This window comes from Falco punctatus (genome assembly GCF_963210335.1).
Source record: "Falco punctatus genome assembly, chromosome: 8".
Classification (NCBI taxonomy): domain Eukaryota; kingdom Metazoa; phylum Chordata; class Aves; order Falconiformes; family Falconidae; genus Falco; species Falco punctatus.
The window spans coordinates 61,371,364-61,390,092 of record NC_137588.1 but is presented as its reverse complement, the minus strand read 5'-3'; the positions used below and the strand labels follow the sequence as shown (position 1 = coordinate 61,390,092).

The 18,729-nt window shown below is 50.8% G+C and overlaps 1 protein-coding gene across 7 annotated transcripts in view; it reads left to right on the top strand.

Moving 5' to 3' along the window:
- Positions 1-1,144: 1,144 nt before the first annotated feature.
- Positions 1,145-18,729, top strand: part of SLC25A48 (solute carrier family 25 member 48) — a 34,790-nt gene continuing 17,205 nt past the window's right edge. For 3 of the 7 annotated variants that reach the window (XM_080398478.1, XM_080398479.1, XM_080398480.1), the window contains exons 1-3: positions 1,145-13,768; positions 17,788-17,859; positions 18,414-18,666. In XM_080398478.1, coding sequence (XP_080254604.1) covers positions 13,511-13,768; positions 17,788-17,859; positions 18,414-18,666 — 583 coding nt within the window. In that variant the 5' untranslated portion in view covers positions 1,145-13,510. Of the gene's footprint in view, positions 17,860-18,413; positions 18,667-18,729 lie in introns of all 7 variants that reach the window. The other 4 variants (XM_080398481.1, XM_080398476.1, XM_080398475.1 and 1 more) reach the window with 3 other exon arrangements.

The window sequence follows — 18,729 nt, the reverse complement described above, 5'->3', positions numbered from 1 at the left end:
CTTGTGGTCCCTAAAAAGCACCGTGCTGGCTTCTGACACACAGCCACAAGAAGATAATGAGATTGTATGATTATATATGTAAGATCCTATATATAAGATTCAGATATACAGCCATGAGAGATTAACCACAAAGCACAGCTGGCACATCACTGCTGTCTGGTGGGTAATTTGCCAAATAGCCCCCAGTTGACCCAAATCAGATCTACCTGGAGCCCCATGACAACGAATCAGATTTCTATCATCAATTTGTTCCAGCTTTTTAGGAAAAAACTGTGAAGTTGATTGTTGTAGCAGCTAGAAATTGGGCACAAAAGCCCTCTCTCTGGGTGATGGCACTGCCATAGCACTTCACCGGGTGATTTTTATTAGAAAGGAAGCTGACATTGCTAGTGACAGAAGACATTGCCTTCTTCATGCTGTAGGTATGATTCATAGCAGCTTTAGTATTTTAACAGAGTAAGTAGCTTCAGTGGTGTGCTAGAAATAAGGGTCGAACCTGTTTTTCAGCTTGGATACCCCATGGACCCTGTGTCGATTGCCAGATTGCTTCCTGGATGAAAGCGTGACTCGGCCATCAAACATTTTTACTCTTTGTATTCAGCTTTATGTACCCAAAGCTGCTCCTGATGGGGTGCAGATGTTTCTCAGACTGAGTTATCACAGAAAACAGACAGGAGAAGGAACTACTGAAAACTCCAGAGGAGCTGAAGCACTCTTGAATCACCAGCAAGGAAATAGTTGGGTAAAAAAAACCACAAATTACTTTTTTTTTTTTCTTCTTCTTCTTTTTTTTCTCCTAGCAATCACTGCTGCTGTCTCATGGGGGAGAGAGGGGACAGAGATGAGAATGATCCTTCTTATGGACCATCAAGAAATTCTGAAGTTTAATGAACCATAAAAACACATAGAAGGGAAAGGAAAGGAGACAGCCCAGGCTGCAGGTCCATGCTGGAGGTGAGCTGGCAGGGAGCAGCAGCAGCTCAGGTTCCTCAATCCTGGCCCCAGCATGGGTGTGTGCTAACAGCACTAACGCTGCTAATTGCATAAATTGCACCAGCTGTGTGACTTTGGGGCTCGCAGCAAGCAGCCACAGCGCTACCTGCTCCAGGTATTTCCCTCTGTGCTCCCCAGAGCCTTCGCTGCTGGAGCCGGGATAGCTGAGGAGTGAAGGGGATGAAGTCAAAGCACATCGGGACATGGTGCCTACAGGTGCAGCTCTGAGGTTTGGGTCACACAGACTAAAGAAAACACTGTGCAGCAGCAAGCAGCCATGGGGTAAGAAAACAAGCTGAAAATTTCTGTTTGCCTTCACATGCACCATAGTTCTGGAATGTTTTTTTATAGATTTTTCACTGTTTTTCCACTGAGCAGCAGCAGTGGATGGAGTGGGATGATCTTGGGATAACTGGGGAACTAGTCTTCTGATGTTTCCTGTAAGTCCCTCGCTGGGAACGTTTTTCTCCCTCTTACCTTCCTTCTCTGCCTTTTTACAATCAAACTGCCGTGGTTTGAGAGGCAGGACTTGAGGGATGCTGAGGCTGGAAAAAGGAGCTTTCTGCCTCCTCCCCACACAGCCCCAGCCTGCCCTCATTCTCCAGTGTCTATTCCTCCTCCCATCCTCACGCAACAGCAATAACAAAAATGCAGTCAGCTTTGGACTGACTCCTCTGACACTACTCTTCCTGATAGGTATAGGCAGAAAGCCAGAGAAATAATCCTGGAACTAGTCTTTAAAAAAGCCCAGACCCCCCAAAAAAACTCCACAGGGAACCTAAGAAGGTAACAATATTCTATATGTAAAAACATCACTGTCCCAACTCAAAAGGGCGCCCTTGGCCCCTTCAGATGAGTCTGTAGGCTGCATCTGCTAGCTGGCACCTGCGTGTACTCAGTGTATGGAAAAGAATTGCATAGGTGGTAGCCAAATGCTGAAAACCATGGTCCTCAAGGTGGTCTGCATCAGAGCAGAGGCATGCGAGAGCTGCAGCCGCCTTTGCTGGAGTGGCAAGATTAGAGGAAACCCAAGAGCAACCAGAAGCAAAACCATGGAAGGATTTTTAAGAGAAGAAAACAGCTTGTTAAACCATCGCCTAGCTGATGATGAGCAAGGCATGTGCATTTGATGCTGAAATGAAATGGATTTAAAAGCCATCTTCAAAAAATGATCTCAGCTGCTGAGTGCTGTGAAAGCTCCTCCAAGATGTCTAGTGGCTGGAGAGGGCTCACGGCCCCCACCACCACCCACCACCCACATCCATGTCCTCATCCCTGCCCTGACCTGGTGCCCCCCGCAAGCGTGGCAGTGAAACCTCCAGTGTGCTCTCAGCCTGGCAGCGATCTCCTCCAAATTAGGCAAAATCAAAGGAAAGGGCACAAGGCAGCGTTTGGTGGTGGGTGCACAGCCTGGTTTTATCATTACTTAGGGCAAGAAGCTGCCTTTGAAAACAGAAAATGAAGCTTTGGGTCATACCAAAGGAGTGATATACTTTTTACTGCCTCCTGAGACGTGATGCTGCAGGAGAACTCCAGCCTTCAGCCACGAGGATAGGACTGACACTGTGCCTGGGTGGCTCCCCACAAACCAACCCGTCACTTTCAGATTGGTAAAATAAATAACAACTGCTGTTCTCATCGCTAATGAAATTCAAATGTTGGGAAGGGACAAGGATCCCTAGGACAGTGATAAAGGACTATTTTTATACTTCAGCAGAGCAGGGAGGCCAAGCTGTGGTTTCCTCATCAGCAGATTAAAAAGAAATACAGACATACAGCCTCCCCCACCAGCAAAGAAAACACAACTTGTGTGAAGCTCACTGATCCTGTCTGCTCTGCTCCAAGCAATTAGCCTGGTCTCACCAAACTCCCTTTGCTGGCTTTGTCCTCCGCAAACATGCCTGTCTGGGGACACCCAGGGCATGCTGAAACCCAGCAGGGGCTTGAAAGATTCCTCTACGCCCAGTAGCAAACCCAAGAACAATGTTTTTTTGAAGATTTTTCCCAACTCAAAGCAGCTGGGTGGGATGTGCCAACAGGACCCAGCCTTTCTCTGTCATATTCAATGAAAGTCTTCAGGTGGGGTTGGAGCAGACAGGTCCGTGCAGAGCCTGACTTGACATCCTAAAAGTAAACCCCTTAAATATCTCCCTGAAGGCTCACCCAGCCTGCAGCGGGGTCTGTCCTGCTGCTGAGTCCTGGTTTCGGAGCGGGTGTACGCAGGTTAACAGCACCCTCTGCAGCCACCCCGGCCGCGAGAGCCGGGAAAACCAGCCTCGAGAAGCGTTTTAATCCATCTTCCCCTATAAATGGGGACCGTTATTCTGGCTTCTTGTTAATTGAAGAGAAACTTGCAGTTGTGCTATCAGCTTGATGTGAAGTCGCTCATCCCTCCCCGGCAGATCCAGGCTTCAGGCGGGTGGCAGCCGTGGCGAGCGGGCGATGTGGCTGTGGCCAGCCAGGCCACCGACCGTGACCGCTGTGTCCTGGGGCCAGGTCAGCGCCCGCAGCGCCCACTCCCATCCAGCCACGCTCGAATACCTTTAATTTCTTGTTGGTAGTGCCTGCTTTGAAACAAAATGAGAAAAATATTCCAGGTCATCACAAGCAAATAAAGCATTGTTTTGCAGAATGTAGGGGAATACGTTATGTAAAAACTCTCAAAGAGTAAGATTTCTCTATGTGTTGCAATTTAGTATTCAAGCAATTTTGTAAGATTGTACTGTATAGGGCTGGAAAAATGTGTAGCTGTTAGGCTAAAAAGAGACTCTCCCTTAGCGGAATGACTACAACACTAATTTCTCAGCCCCGGTGCCTTCGGAGGGCGGTGTGTGTTTCTGATAGAGACTGATGCACCCAAGCACCGTCTGGGGAGCTGATGGGGGAACAAGGCAGAGGTCTGTGGAGGGAGGGTAGGCATGGCAACTGCCCGAAAAACACCAGCAAAAGACATTTTTAGCCTGGGCAGTTTATCATGTTTCCTTTTGGTGGCACTGTCTGCCCAAATATTATCAAATCTTCAGCGGCTGTTAGGTGGAAATCCTTCCTTGGGCGTCTGGCTTCTTTCAGGGACAGAAATGCGACTCTTGCTGCTGGGGGAAATATATTGCAGCAAATTGTTTCTGTTGCTTCGACAGATTTTGGAGGAAAGGTGTTGATCTACACCATTAAGTTATTAGTCAGCATTGCAGCAGCAATAAATATCCACTGGGTAAACGCTGCTCCAGGCTGCAGCTGAAGTTTTGGTGTGTAACTTCCTTTTGGTAGTGGTCACACCGATGGGGACTCTGAAATGACAGCAAGGCTGCACAGTCATGAGCCACTTAGAAAAATAACACATTTTGAGGAACAAGCATTTCCATAAGCTTTGGATGGATCCCGCAAAATTGATGGACTACATCTGGGCTCTGAATGGTGTACCTCTAGAGGGAAAAGCATCCACACAAAGCCCCAGCCCCTGCTAGAAGGCCCATCAGCCTGACCTATGTGGAGCCCAGCATGGGGAGACGAGTGCTGAGACAGCCCCGTGTCCCATGGCAGCACCAAAACCCAGCACCAGATGCTGGTGTGCAGGAAGGTGACCCTTCATGGCACCCAGGCTGTTGAGACCCAACTACCTGGTCGCCAGTGTGACTGTGTCTGATGAGCAATTGGATTTGCCAGCATTACGTTGACTTTATTTTTTTCTTTGAAATACGTGTTACAGCTTCATTCTGTTAAAGCCCAGCAGAAGACCTGGCTCTTTGCTCCAGCGTGTTTGCTTTCCCTGGTTATCCAAGCAGCTGGAGATGGGTAGCTCTTAATCCCGCAGCCTCTCACTGAGCACTAAGGCAGGTCCCACACATGTCCGAGGGAAAGGCGGTAGTGTTTGAGGTGCTTCTCATCTTTAATAGCTGGTAGAGCCAAGATGCTCAAGGAGCATCCAGCCCCAGCTAAAGCTGCGGTGTTCTTCCCTGCCTTACTGGCCTTTGAGGAGGGACTTACAGCCTCCAGAGGGACCTTCTATGTGTCCTGATTTATAAGGTTAGACAATTGTCATGAAAAAGTTTGCAAAGGGCGGATTCCTGGCTCAGATAACTGCCAGGATTTCTTCAGCATACCCAAGATTCCCCTCTTAATTTTCCAGTTTTCACTGCTGATTTTTCATATCTGAGCCCTTCTCAGCTGCTGTCTTGATTTTTCCTTTCACCAGCACTGATGCTGCGGGTCCTGCCAGCAAGGATGAACGCAAATTCTTCCTATAGGCTCCACAGTGAATTAATGGAGCTTAAACAGGACATTGTGAGCAGGGAATCAATGGGACTGAACACAAACAAAGGATTCTTCTCCATTAACACAAATGAGAAACCGTCTGACTGTGCTTGTTTAACCAAACTGTTGCCAACAAAGAAGTGGTGTTTGCTTCTCTCATGTAAATTTTCCTGCAGCTTTCAAGCACTCTGCTTAGTATTTGCAACTTCGAAGATCTCACTTCGACCCTCTTGTTTGCCATTCTTCTTCCCAATGTTATTGATTGCAGAGATGTCTCCACGCAAATATGAGTGTTCACCTTGTAAAATTAGCCTGCTCCTCTTTCCCTGATGACGAGCTTCTACCCCAGCCCAGCTGGGCTTGGCAACCTAACAAAATCCTAAAAAAAAATAATAACAAAAAAAAAATAGAAAAAAGGGTGGAAAGATGTTTGGAGGGGCAAACACGGAGGAAACTATTGAGCTGAAGACAATCATACACACTCAAAACCCCATTCAAACTACATTTTAGGACTAAATACTTAAATTACAATTACTGAGATTTTCAAGGCAATTTACAAAAGCCAAGGTCCAAATTTGTATTTCTAGGCAGTTAGATATCCAGCTTCCACAAGCTGAAAAGAATGATTTATTGTAATTTTCAATTGCCAGTGGGGTTTGCGTGAGGAGCTGTGCTTTCATGTGCTGCTATTACAGATGTGGTATTTAGCATATGCATATAAGTAGGAGGGGTTTGATCACATGAAGCTGGAGACCAAACAGAACTGACCTCATCTGGTGAGTCTCTGTCTGGTGTCTGACTTGACACAAGTCCTGAAAGCCAAGAATGGGAATAATTTTACCTAAATGTAGATTTCTGTAGTGGAAACATGTACATCTGAGCTTAGGTTCCCACTGGATCCCAAGCCACAGCTCAACTTCGATGCCCAAGGGTGCTGAGATGACCAGCTCAGGCAGACAACTGCAGAAGGGAAACGTGACGTTCAAAGAGACAAGTACTGTCTCAAATATTGAGAAGATTCCTCCCCACCACCATCCCTTTCTCCAGGACCTTCTCACGTCTTGTCCCTGCAGACCTGTGCCCTGCCTCCTGCCTCCACCTCCCCTTCTGCTCCCCTTTGCTTCTGCTCCTGCCCACCCTCATGGACCCTGCTTTGGCTCCAGTCCTCCCAGCTCCCCTCCACCCTTGGAGAGGGCAGGACAACCGTTACAGCTGACAAACACCTCTTAGGGCTACACACACCTTTCAAAGTTTTTTCCATGTTTCTACTGTTGTTTTCCAATAAAAGCTGGCTAAGGCTCAGGTTTTCTCATTCATGTGTTTGACCAAAATTGCTCAATTTTCTGCTTGAAACATTAACCGTTGTCGAAGAAATGAAAATATAGAGAGCATGGCAAGCTTCCAAGGCCGTTTTACGAGGACCTTTGTCCATCAGGAGGTCACTGTCAGGGTCATACTTGGAGCATTTTCGGGTTTAGAAAGAGAGTGTGAGCAGCCTGGGCAGGGCTTTGCCTTTCAACCACAGGTGGGTCGGAGGGCAGCAAATGCAGGATCTTTCCTGCAGCTATTTGTGGTGCAAGTACTTTGGAGTGGCTGTTGCAGATGCTTGCCTGATGGAGCGTGAAGCTCCCTGAGCTTGCATCTTGCTTGTAGTCTCCAGAGACATTCCTGTCTCTAACCTTGGAGAAAACCTCCTCCCTGCTCAACCACTTTCCACATGCCCCAGTTCCCTCTGGGAGAGTGTGGAGGGTCTGATGTGTAGGAGAGCAGGTCACAGGAGTCAATGTTTCCCGGAGAGATCTGGGAAAGTATTTTTCCCGGGACCATCACATTGCTATTGCAGGCAGCACAGCTTGTGCTGTTGAATTCTGATCTGGTTGAACATCAACCTGTCCCTTGATCTCCTCTTTGGCAGCTCTCTCTCTCCTCTCCCTGTAACGACATTAATGTAATGGTGGTGCTGGTGAAGGTGTCCCTTTGACCATGAAATGTGTTGGGTCCGAGTTGAGCGCTGGGAGCTGGCGGCTGTTGATGATACAGTCAAAGCTTGGAAAGTTGTTCATGCCTTTGAGCAAAGTGCTCCACTTAGGCTCATTAGCAGTATAACCACACGTTGCCCTCCCAGCTGCCTCTGCCAGGGAAACTTCCTGCTCTTTCAAGGTCTTATCAATAGCTGCTGTGTCGAAAATGAACCCGGGGGATGGGAGCAGGGAGCATGAGTCACAGCTGGCTGTCTCCTCCTGACAGGAGGCAGAAAAATGCCTTTTCTTCCATACTGTAACCGCCTGCTGCAGCCTTGCTCTGCTCTCAGCTTCAAGCATGTCCGTACTGAGCTGGCTCCTCTCAGCCAAAACCTCTGTGGCTTGCAGGAGGGTCAGCCTTGCCTGGGTGGGAGTGTGGCTACAGCTCACCAGGCTCCAGGTGCTGCTGCTTCTCCTGCTCTTCAGAAACTGGCAGAGGAAGACCTCGGTACACTGGAGAGGGCTGTTCATGGCCCTCAGGTGAAGTTGGACGGTGCTAGGAGCCGCTTGCGGAACTTGCCCTGACTGCTGGCTGGTACTCAGCCTGGCTGTGATCTAGGGGGACATGTTGGATGTAACTTGGAAATCTCCTGGCTGAGAGCAGCCTGTCCCAGGAGATCAGCTCCAGCATTGTGCAATTGCATCAGCCGAGTCCTGCCTGTAGGTCTGGAGACATATCTTCTTATGGGACATCAGCTACTCCAGGCATTTGTTAGGGGCGTTTGCTGTATAAGCATATGGGTGCGTGAGCAAATGGGTGATGAAAAGACCAAAGGATTCCCCTCACTGCCTAATTCTTCCTGGAACACTATTCCTCCAGTAAAATCCACCCAGGTCCTGGGCAAGGAAGGGCAGAGAAGAGCTTGGCAGCTGTTCACAGTGGGGCTCTCCATGCTCGTTTCTGGTGTCTTCGTAGTTCCTAATCCATCTTCCACGCACATGCCTGCAGAGAAAGCTCTCATGTTTTTCTACCCACAGAAATGAGCTTTTTCAGTAGTTCTTGGAGGGCATAACTATTTCTGCTGTGTGGCCCCTGATATGTCTTCCCGCTGCCTGGATCTGCCCGATTGCCATAGCCTGTGACATTGCCCTTCTATCACTGCTCGTGCGTTGCCGCAGGGTGTTGGTGTACACTGCCTCCCAACTTACTGGCCTCTGCTCACGGGACTCAGCCCTCAAAGAGACACCAAGCGTTGGACCCTGACGACTAGTGACTGGTAGCAGCAGCGAGGTTTAATGTTGGTTTACTTCTATCTTGCCCAGCAGCTTAAGCCACTATGTGTTATTAATAGGTTAATATTTAAAGGGAATTTATCCTTGTGCCAACTATATTTCCAGTGAAATGCATCCTAGCCCAGAAATCTTTTACAGCTGGACAAGAAATTTATAAACCCTTTTCATCTCTCGCATACTCTGTCCCTGCTGAGTCATTTTGTTAATTCCCAAAGCAGTTAAGTGTGAATCTACCATGAGCTACAGAGTCTGCCCCGGTCCCCACACTGCAGTGCTCACACAGAGGAAATATACGTCTCCTGGTAAGATGGTGGGACATCGCTTCCCTTTTATCGGTAGCATTATAAACCTGTTGTGGGAAGAATGTAAGCTGGTCAAAAGAGTGTGGTGTAGTGCAAAACAGTGGGGTTGTGGTTGAAGAGGAAGCAGACTCAAGAGTGTTCAGGATAACACAATCTCCCTGTTCCCCCTCTTGGCAGGAGGAAGAGGATTCCTCATTCCTAATTGAAACCACACTCATCGCCCTCTGACCAGTACTTCTTGTGAGTGGCTACAAGCCCAGGCTGGGATGCAGAGCAGCGGAGAGGGTGGGTCCCTTCCCAGTTCTCCCTGTGGCACTGCTGCCTGCTGTCAGCACAAGGAGCTCCTTCGGCAGCCGGGGGATGGGGGTCTGTGTGCAGGGCTTGGTGACACTGCTGGCTGAAGAGAAGAGCCACCAGCTTCTCAGCCCATGGGCATGGCTTGGCAGCAAGCTGGAAGGTCTTTCTGAGTGCAAAGACACCCCTGCTAGTGCTGCTGCCCGAAGCAGGGGAGTCCTCCCTTGCTTTGATGGGTCCCAGTTCACTCCAGTATAACAGCACCACGGCAAAGAGCCTGCAGCCAGCCCAGCAGCGGCACAGGCTCACTTGTGCAGAACCATGAGGTGCTGCAGCCTCTGTGGAAGTGCCTCATCTACTCACAAACCATAGCCGATGGGATAAACTCACTTTTTGAGTTGCGGCCACTTCACTTTAGGGGCAAACACACCCTCACAAACCACAGAGGAGCAGGGCACGGAGGGGCCCAACTGTATATTAATATAGATATTAACCACTCCAAGCTTGTGCACAGGTCTCTGCCCGCCCTGGGGCTGGTTGATAGGTTTGTGGGCGCTGCTAACAGCAGCTGATAGCAAGAGCTGTTGGTGTCCTGCACCCTGTGTCCACCCTGCAAGGGCACCCCAGGTCACCTGCTGTACCCATCCTAGCTTCTCTACCTTCCTCTTCTAGGCTAGGAGCTGTTTGCAGTGAAGTCTCCGTAACATTTGGCTTCGACCACCAAGACCATTTCCAGTATTCTCCCCGAGTTAGCAGATGTTCTGAATCTGGCATGGAATCGTGTACTCGCAGTAAAAGAGTATTCATATGATTAATGAATAATTACCTCATTCAGCCAGCTTTTCTTCTGGCTTCGCAAGAAAATACGCATGAGACATGAAGACTTTTTCTGTATTACTGTATATATGGAGTCACATTTCTTCTAAAAAGAAAAAAGCAAATTAATTTGAGAAAACAAATAACTGGCAAATTTCCACAGTGCCTGTGCACACATGTTGTCTCCAAGATTTATCCAGGACCACAGCCCCCCTGAAACCCACTCTGCAGCATTAAAGACCTGCTGCTTGAGGAAAACCCTCCTCATGGAGAACATGCATTGTTATACACATTGAAAAATCTAAAGTTTCAGGTGTAGATTAGCTGAGCCGATAACCGTGCTCCTAATATCACATTTCTATAAGCAATTTCTAGACAAAAGCTGCCTTCAGCCAACTTGGTGATAAGGTTTCTTGTGTGTATGTGCATGCACAAAAGGGGACATTGTTTTAAGGTCTTTTTGATTCATTTATTGATGGAAATTAGAATACTAATTATTTAAGTTAAAAATTAATAAATTAGATATCTATCTTTTCAGCCAGTATTTCAGCGTTCAGGATTTCTTGTTTATGAACTATCAACATTTTCTGTAGTTACCAGAATACGTAGACAAAATACATTTCAACAAACCCCAGTCTGGTATTCTGGGAAGGCAATGTAGCAAACCCGATACCAATCTTTTTAGAAAGCCTCCAAAACTGATCGAAGGAACTGCTGTCTGCAGACACCTGATCTCTGCAGAACAAAATTCACTTTGAGCTGCCCTACACAACAGCCAGATGAGACAGATGTATACATATGGTGGTGAAGGGCCAGCGCATCTTTTTGGAGAGCAAAGCCATGCCCCTGTAGCACAAAAGGACTTTTCTGATGGAGTTGGTGAGCACAAGGGTATCAGTGATCTGGTGAAGGGCCAGAAGGATGTCCTGCTGTTTGGTGGCTGGGGCCATTCAGGCTAAGGCATTAGATTTACTATTTGGAAGTGCCACACAGGTGGCATAACAGCCAGGCTAGGCTCAGAATCAGGTATTTACCATTTGAGAAAGAGAGCCCAGTCTTGAGTGTCAATCAGAAAAATATGTTAGGAATTGCCAGAAGAGGGTTTGAGATGAAAACAGAAAATATCTTTACACTGCTGAGTGCCTGGTTTGTTCCTATCATTTGAGATTCTGGCTGCCCAGTTCAAAGACTTTAAAAAAAAAACAACAACAACAAAAAAAAAAAAAACAGACGAGAAGGGTGAAAAGGAATATCTTGCGTGAAAGGGGAAGGAAACAGAGCAGGGCTCTTGACTCTGGGAAAGACAGGAGTGCGGGAGCAGCAGGTAAGAGAGGGATAAGAAAATTGCCTGCCCCGCTCCTCCAACCCCGGCGTAAAGGGGAGCCCGGTCCGACCCCCGCTACCTGGCAGCCAGCCGTGCCCCTCGGTCCCCGCTGTCCCCCCCGCCCCCGCCGCAGCCCGGGCGGTGTCTCCCCGCCGCGGCGCCTTTAAGCCCCGGTGCGTGATGTCACTCGGGCCGGGAGACACGGGCGGCGGGGCTGCGCGGCCGGAGGGCGCCGCTTCGTGCAGGACCCCTGCCCAGAGGGGAGCCCCGCTCGGTGGGGACCCCTGCCCGGAGGGGACCGCTTCTTGGCGGGACCCTCCGCCCGGAGGGATCCCCCTGCTCGGTGGGGACACCCTGCCCGGAGGGGACCGCTTCGCAGAGAGACCCCCTGCCCGGAGGGGTTCCCCTGCCCGGAGGGATTCCCCAGCCCAGCGGGGACCCCCGCTCAGTGAGGACCCTCAGCCCGGAGGGGACCCCTGCCCGGTGGGGACCCCCAACACGGAGGGGATCGCTGCCCAGTGGGGACCCCCAGCCGGGCGGGACGGGCTCGGCAGCGCAGCATGGGCAGCCTCCAGCTGCAGGACTTCGCGGCGGGCTGGGTGGGCGGTAAGTGATGCTGTGGGCTCGGGGTGGGGGGCACAGGAACGTGCGTGGGAATTAAATCCCGCGTGTCACCTACGGTCTGTGCCCCCCGGCGTGTTCGTGTCAGCGGGTGCGCGCTTTGCTGCGCTTTGCTGCGCTTTGGCTCAGAAGTGCAGTTTACTCCGGTTTCCACGGGCGGGATACTTAAACTTTAAGTATCGGTACGCTTGATGCTGCTGCGCGCCCAGGGAAGTGGGGGCGGCTGCCAGAGCTCCCCCCACCTCCCACCCCCCCGGCCCCAGCCCCCTCCGGCTCTCCCTCCCTCGCTCTCCCTCCCTCTCTCTCCCTCCCTCACTCTCCCGGCAGGAATCACCGCCGGGCTCGGAGGCGAGCAGGAGGGGCTCGCCGTAGCCACCGCGGGGTCCCCCGGCCACGCATCCCCCCGCGAGAGGCACCGCCTGGCTGTGACCCCGCCGTCCCGCTACAGGCTAGTGGCCAGGCAGGGGTATCGATCCGGTCTGCTGAGAATGCTGATTGCACACCCCGGGACAACAGCTAGCAGAAAGAAAAAGAAACGTGAGGATCCGTAGGGGGGGCGGTGATGTGGCTTACAGCTGGATGGGTGCCCGGGAGCGGCAGGACAGGGGGGCCACCGCAGACCCCAGGCTACCCCTCGCACCAGGCTGGGGAAGGGGCTGTGAGGTGACTGACGGGTCCTGGCCAGCCAGGTGAGGTTAATCGGTTAACTGACTCCCAAAAACCCCAGAACCTGTGCCAAAAGTGAGCAGCTGTTTTTTGGATCTCTGCAGCCTGCAGAGGCTGTGCAGCACGCAGGCACTCCTCTGCCCCACTGCCCCTCCTGCTGCACACCCCGCGGGTGGGACAGCGTGGCCCAGTGGGTGGCAGCCACCATCGTGGCGTCAGTGGCAGTGGCCAGTTTTCATGCATAGCGCTGGACCACAGGGGGTCTCAGGTTAAGGTCCAGGAGGAGAGGGGACATTTTATAATACGTTTTTGAGTCAAGTCATAATGTGTTGACCAAGGACACGGTGCTCTTTTCAGTCCTAATTGACTACAAGTGAGAAATTTTATGTCACCTCTAAAGCACTTGGGGATACTGGTTTGCATGGAGACTTGCAGATGGAGCAGCAGCACAAATTACCCACCATCTCCACAAACACCCTAAAAACTGCCCGTGGTGTTTGCAGCAAACACACAAAACTGTATCTTGGCCACAGCACATGGGTTGCTCCTTCCTCCTGGAGAACGGGGAAAGCAAGCTGTGCTCTGCCCGGCCACAGGGCCTCCTTGGCAGTGAGCAGCGTGGGTAGGTGGGCAGGATGGGAAGGGGGCACGGGCCAGTTTCTCCCGGAGAGCCATGGGGAATGAGGCTGGATGTAGAGATCAATACAGAGCAGGATCCTCTTTACCTGAATCATCCCTGACAGCTACCTATATAAACTGCTCTTCAAACAGAAAAAGATGGGGGTTCACATGTCCCATCAGCAGTCAGCTCTAGGGCATCTCCATCTGAGCCAGGATAAAGCATTCCCTTGTAGCTAACCTGAATCTCACCATTTTGAGGCTAAAACGTTGTATGGGCTTACAAGCACGCAATAGGGGTTGTTTGTGGACAGGACACACAAAGACAACACCTTCTCTTCTTGCTCAGATGCCTTTGAGATGTAAAGTTGATGGAGTCCAGGAGGGTGTTCAAGGAAAAATGTGCAAATGTTTCTGCCCAGCTTTTACCTCTTGTTAGAGAAAGGGCGCTGCGGGGAGCATTGCTCTGGCTTGGCCCAGTACCACTGTTCCTGTGGAAATCTCTCCTCCTCTCCTACAAACCCATCGCTCCCCATCACAAAAGCTTCCTCAATGTTTTGTGTAATACTTTTCTGTCATCCCCAGGAGCTGCCAGCGTGGTCGTGGGCCACCCCTTGGACACAATCAAGGTAAACCACTTTGAACTGTGCTCTGATGTCACCACCCAAAACCCCACTGATGGGGAGGTGGCCTCTCTTTAGAGATGACGCTTCAAAAGACCTTCACCTCCCCCGTCACCCCAGGGGGGAATTTAGCCAGGGCAGAAATGTTTTCATAGACTTGCTTCCTCTCCAATGCTGATTTTGAATGCGAAACTAAAAGAACTGGCTGGTAACGTGCAAGTTCCTCTGGTGACGATTAATGCTGAAAATTAAACCTGGCCTTACTTAATGTGTGGTTTGCTGAACAGTTCTGCCAATGTTTTATTGAACTTTGCCACTGACAAGTTTTCAAAGGGCAATGGGGGAACTATATTTGTTTTGCTGCCGGTGCATTTTTGCTTGTTTTCCTAGTGTTGGCAGCGCTGCAAAGGTGGAGGGCTGAAGTTGTTATCCCAGGGCTATGAGATGCAGTATTTACTGTTCCTGCAAGACAATTATTCCTCAGAGGAAAGGAATTAGAGATGTAAGAAGATATTTGCTAGCATGACGCAGACAAGCCCATCACACACCAATACAGCCTGACTCAACCAAGTTGACTGTCGCTATTCATGCAGAGATAGAGGAAGACCCTGTACCTTTCGCTTTTTGTACATTGGGGTGGGCATCTCTGGCCAGCTTTCACTGTTCCAGCTGCTCTGCCCGTGTGCTCTGATCTGCTTTGAGCCTGGTTGCTGGCATCAGGTAGGGCTGTCACATGAGGCAAACTCAAGAGCCAGCAGTCCTGTTTGCACCGGAGAGACCCTTGGAGGGTGATGGGGAGGAGGCAGGGTCAAGCGCAGTCCACGCCACGTCCCTTCCCCAGCCATCACAGCCACCCCCTTGCACACACCTGGCTCTCCTGGGATCAGGAGGTACCTGCCAGCCCTGTCTTTCCTGAGCTGCTAAGGTGATACCAGCTGCAGAAGCACTGCTGTGTGAGGAGGGGTGCAGATCCCACACGGGAGGAATGGTCAGGATGGGAAGGGAACTTTGGAGCTCACCCTGTCCCCCCTGCTGCAGCAGCTCTCCTAGAGCAGGACCCACCACGTCCAGGCGGGTTTGAATGTCTCCAGAGAAGGAGACCCCCCAGCCTCGCTGGGCAGCCCGTGCCAGGGCTCCGTCACCCGCAGGGCAGGGAAGTTCTTCCTCACGTGGAGCTGGAACTTCTCGTGATGCGGTTTGTGCCCGTTGCCCCTTGTCCTGTCGCTGGGCACCACTGGAAAGAGCCCAGCCCCCTCCTCCTGGCACTTGCCCTGTAGATATTTGTAGCCATTGCTAAGGTCCCCTCTCAGCCTTCTCCTCTCCAGGCTGAACTCCCAGCTCTCCCAGCCCTTCCTCACCAGGGCGATGCTCCAGTCCCCCCATCATCTCCGTAGCCCTGCGCTGGCCCCTCTCCAGCAGCCCCCTGTCTCTCCTAAACTGGGGAGCCCAGCAGTGGACGCAGCACTCTGGCAGCCTCCCCAGGGCAGAGCAGAGGGGAGCATCACCTCCCTTGAGGCCAGGCTGCCTGCAGCACCCCGGCGATGGGCAGGGCATGGGCAGTGCAGGCAGGCTCTGCCCAGCTTGCCAAGGCAGTGCCCATCTCGGGCTGGCGGTCAGGGCATCGGTGCCAGTTTGGGGGAGTTTGGCAACAACTGAGAGAGGATCCTGCTGGGAAGCATCCAGTGTCTGGATGCCAAGAAAGACTGAGCCCATCCCTCAGTGCTTATAAAAACAACTGTCAGGGTGACCCCTCTGTTGTCCTTGGCTTTGGACGTTGCCTGGGAATACCAAGCAGGCAGACTTGTTCCCTTTCCTAATTTAGGGGAAGGGGAGAGTTTTTACACAGCACGAAGCCAGTAAAGGGGCAGCTCAGTGACATTCACAGCCCCCAGGGGATGGGGGTCCTTCCCCACCTGGAGGAGGAGGAGGCAGGGCTGAATATAAGGTGGGGTGGGTACAACGTACCCCCCCACCCCCAGGTTCCCATCACACAGGCTTCCTCCTTCAGCTCCCCCCTTCCCAGCGCTGCAGCTCCCCTCAAACCCAAGTGGCTGTTTCTATCAGGGCCTTGCAAAACTCTAAATAGCTTTACATTTACTCACTTTTCATCCTCCACATTGCATTTGTTTCCCCAGAACTTTCTTCAGTTTCTTGGTATCACCCAAGAGCCCTACCTAATCAAAACGTAACAAAAAGGAGAATTTTCCCAAGGAATATCCATACTGGTATCAGTTGACTTTGACAGAGATGCCAGCAGGGATTTCAGCGCCGGGTGTTAACAGCTTAGCTAAGGGGCATGTGTGCGAGGAGTGGTTTGTGAGGACACTTAGTTGCCCTTAGTTACTCAAAACATGTATTAACCTGAGCCTCTAAATACCTGGTTACTGTGTAAAAGAAAAAAAAAAACAACCCCATGGAGGCAAAATGGAAATGTCTGGGTTAAGCATTCAGAGGAAGCCAGGAGGGAATGCAGGGCTGTGTACCACGGTCACCCTGCCCTGGGCTGCTCGGGGTGCCACCAGCCTTCCCACCAGTCCCTCTGGCTCCGTTATCCCCGGTGTGAGTCACGGCACGCACGGCTCAGCACCCGCCGCCCGGGCCTGCCTGCCTTGCACAATGCATGCTGTGCGAGCCGCAGCCGGCATCGTCACGTACCAGCTTGTTTATAAGGGCTCAGTAAATATTCTGCTTTTGCTGCTGCCTTCTTGTGGTGCTCGGCGTGTGCAGGTGTCTTGCACCGAGAGCCCTGGGGTGAGCCTGGGCTTCGGTCCCTCCCGCTCCCCAGGGGGGTCCCACCACGGTGCCCCACTGGCCAGCCTCTTGCAGGGCTCTGGGCCAAATGATTGTGCCATTCAACCTGCTATTTGCTGTCTAAAAGCTCTCCTTAGGCACCAGCTCTGGAGGACACACACTCTTACGGGCTTTAAATTCCCAAATAAAATTCCTGCTTCACTCAGGGTTGAGCCATGGGAGGGGTCTGGGCACCGTCCCTCCAGTGCAGGTTGGCATTGTCCCTCCAGGCTTCATCTTCCCTGCTAGCAGTCGTGCTGATGAATATGATCAGATATGCTGATCCCATTCCTGAAAAACATCCCTGATAGAGCATGTGTGAGTGTTTTCCTATAAAAAATGGGCTCTGCCCTCAGCCTAAAGTAGTTGCTGAAGCCTCAGGTCCTGCGAAGCCAACAGCATTCCCATTTCCTCACACACCTCTAAGCCCAAAAATGCATCCCTTGTTAGGATGGTTTTAGCGCAAACTTGTGAGCAGCTTGAATGGAAGATAATCTAAATATATATGGGTATATATATATCTGTGTAGGTATATAAATGTGAGAGGGGGAGAGTATGTTGTGGCACACGGGCTTTGTCGTGACTTACGTGCCATTTCTTACAGCTCTTATAGGCATTTTGTGGAAGGCACGTAATCATTGCTGTCCAGAACCAAAATGTCTGTGTTGGAAATTATGTAAAAATGTATTTTCGGGTGAAACATGGAGAATTTCTGAGATGAAGCTGAGTTACATTGGCTCCATTTAGTATTTCTATATCTTAAAATCCACCTTGGATCAGAAGGGCTCTGGGAGCCTCCCAGGGGAACTCTCCTCTCCATCCTTCATAACACATCCCAACCTCCACTGAGAGCCCCCACGATGGGAAGGAGACCACGTCACTCTCCAATTTCTACCTAAATCAGGATCTTGCCAATGACAGCACCACACACCAGCAGTCTGCTGTGACGCTCTGCCGGGCCAGGGTGGCTGCTCTGGACTCCAGAGCAATTTGACAGTCATTGATTCCAGATGTTGCAGAAAGCTTCACGGACCCCTCTGAGGTCTCGTTTAGCCCTGCTTCTGGCAAAGTTCAAGGCGGGTGGATGCACATGTATCTTATTTTATTGCTCTGTTTTCTTTACAACCGAGGAAGGATTTGCTCTCAAAGCAAAGTACACATTGTTTACATAGCATGAGCTTTCACTGGGCTGGAAGCATGGGATTTTAATCACGTTTTATGAATGTCTTTTGCAGACTCGTTTGCAAGCTGGACACGGATATGGAAATACACTCAACTGTGTTCTCACTGTGTACAGAAATGAGTCTGTAAGTACTTTGTCTTACTTAAAACGTGCTGGTAGAAAATGCAAATAGATAAACAGATGAATACATAAAGCAATTATACAAAATCACTGTTGACACCAGCAGCTATATAATGACCAATTAAGTTGGTGCAATTGAGCCTGCAAATCCGTACAGCCTTCTCTTGCTTAACTCTAAGGTAACTCATGGTTACTCCTATAGGGAAAAGACTGATCCCTGGCCTGGAATGATAAACGTCTCCACAGTGGCTCTTTTGCCTGTATCTGCTGGCAAAGCTCTGCTGGAGGTATTTTACTGACTTCGGTGATGCCAGGACAGAAGCTGTCCATAGGAGGACTTTTACGTGGGTTCCTGTGCTTTCAGCATATCCTGTGTTCTGCACAATCTTTACAGGTCTTAGCAGTATGAATTAATTTTCGTTTGCTCAGCATGTGCAAATGGCTGGATCCAGAAAACATCTGCTACTTGGATTTGCATTTCTGGCCCAATAGACAAGTTGAGGTTGACGCTGCTCAGTCCCCTTCACTCTCTTAGCTCTGGTCCCTTTTCCTGGGCAGGTGGCTGGCTTCTTCAGAGGCATGTCCTTCCCACTGGCCAGCATCGCCGTCTACAGCTCCGTGGTGTTCGGTGTCTTCAGCAACACGCAACGGCTCCTCAGCCAGCTCCGCCAAGGGGACCCGGCCCACGCACCGGCACTCACCGATGTGGCCGTTGCCAGCATGATGGCAGGGTTCGTCTCTGTGGGCATCGGCACTCCTGTGGACCTGGTAAAGATAAGGCTACAGATGCAAACGCAGCCATACAGCAAAGGTAGGAAGCAAGAGTTTCTTTTTCCTTTCTCTGCCTGTCCTCAGTGTTTACTGAGAGCATTAG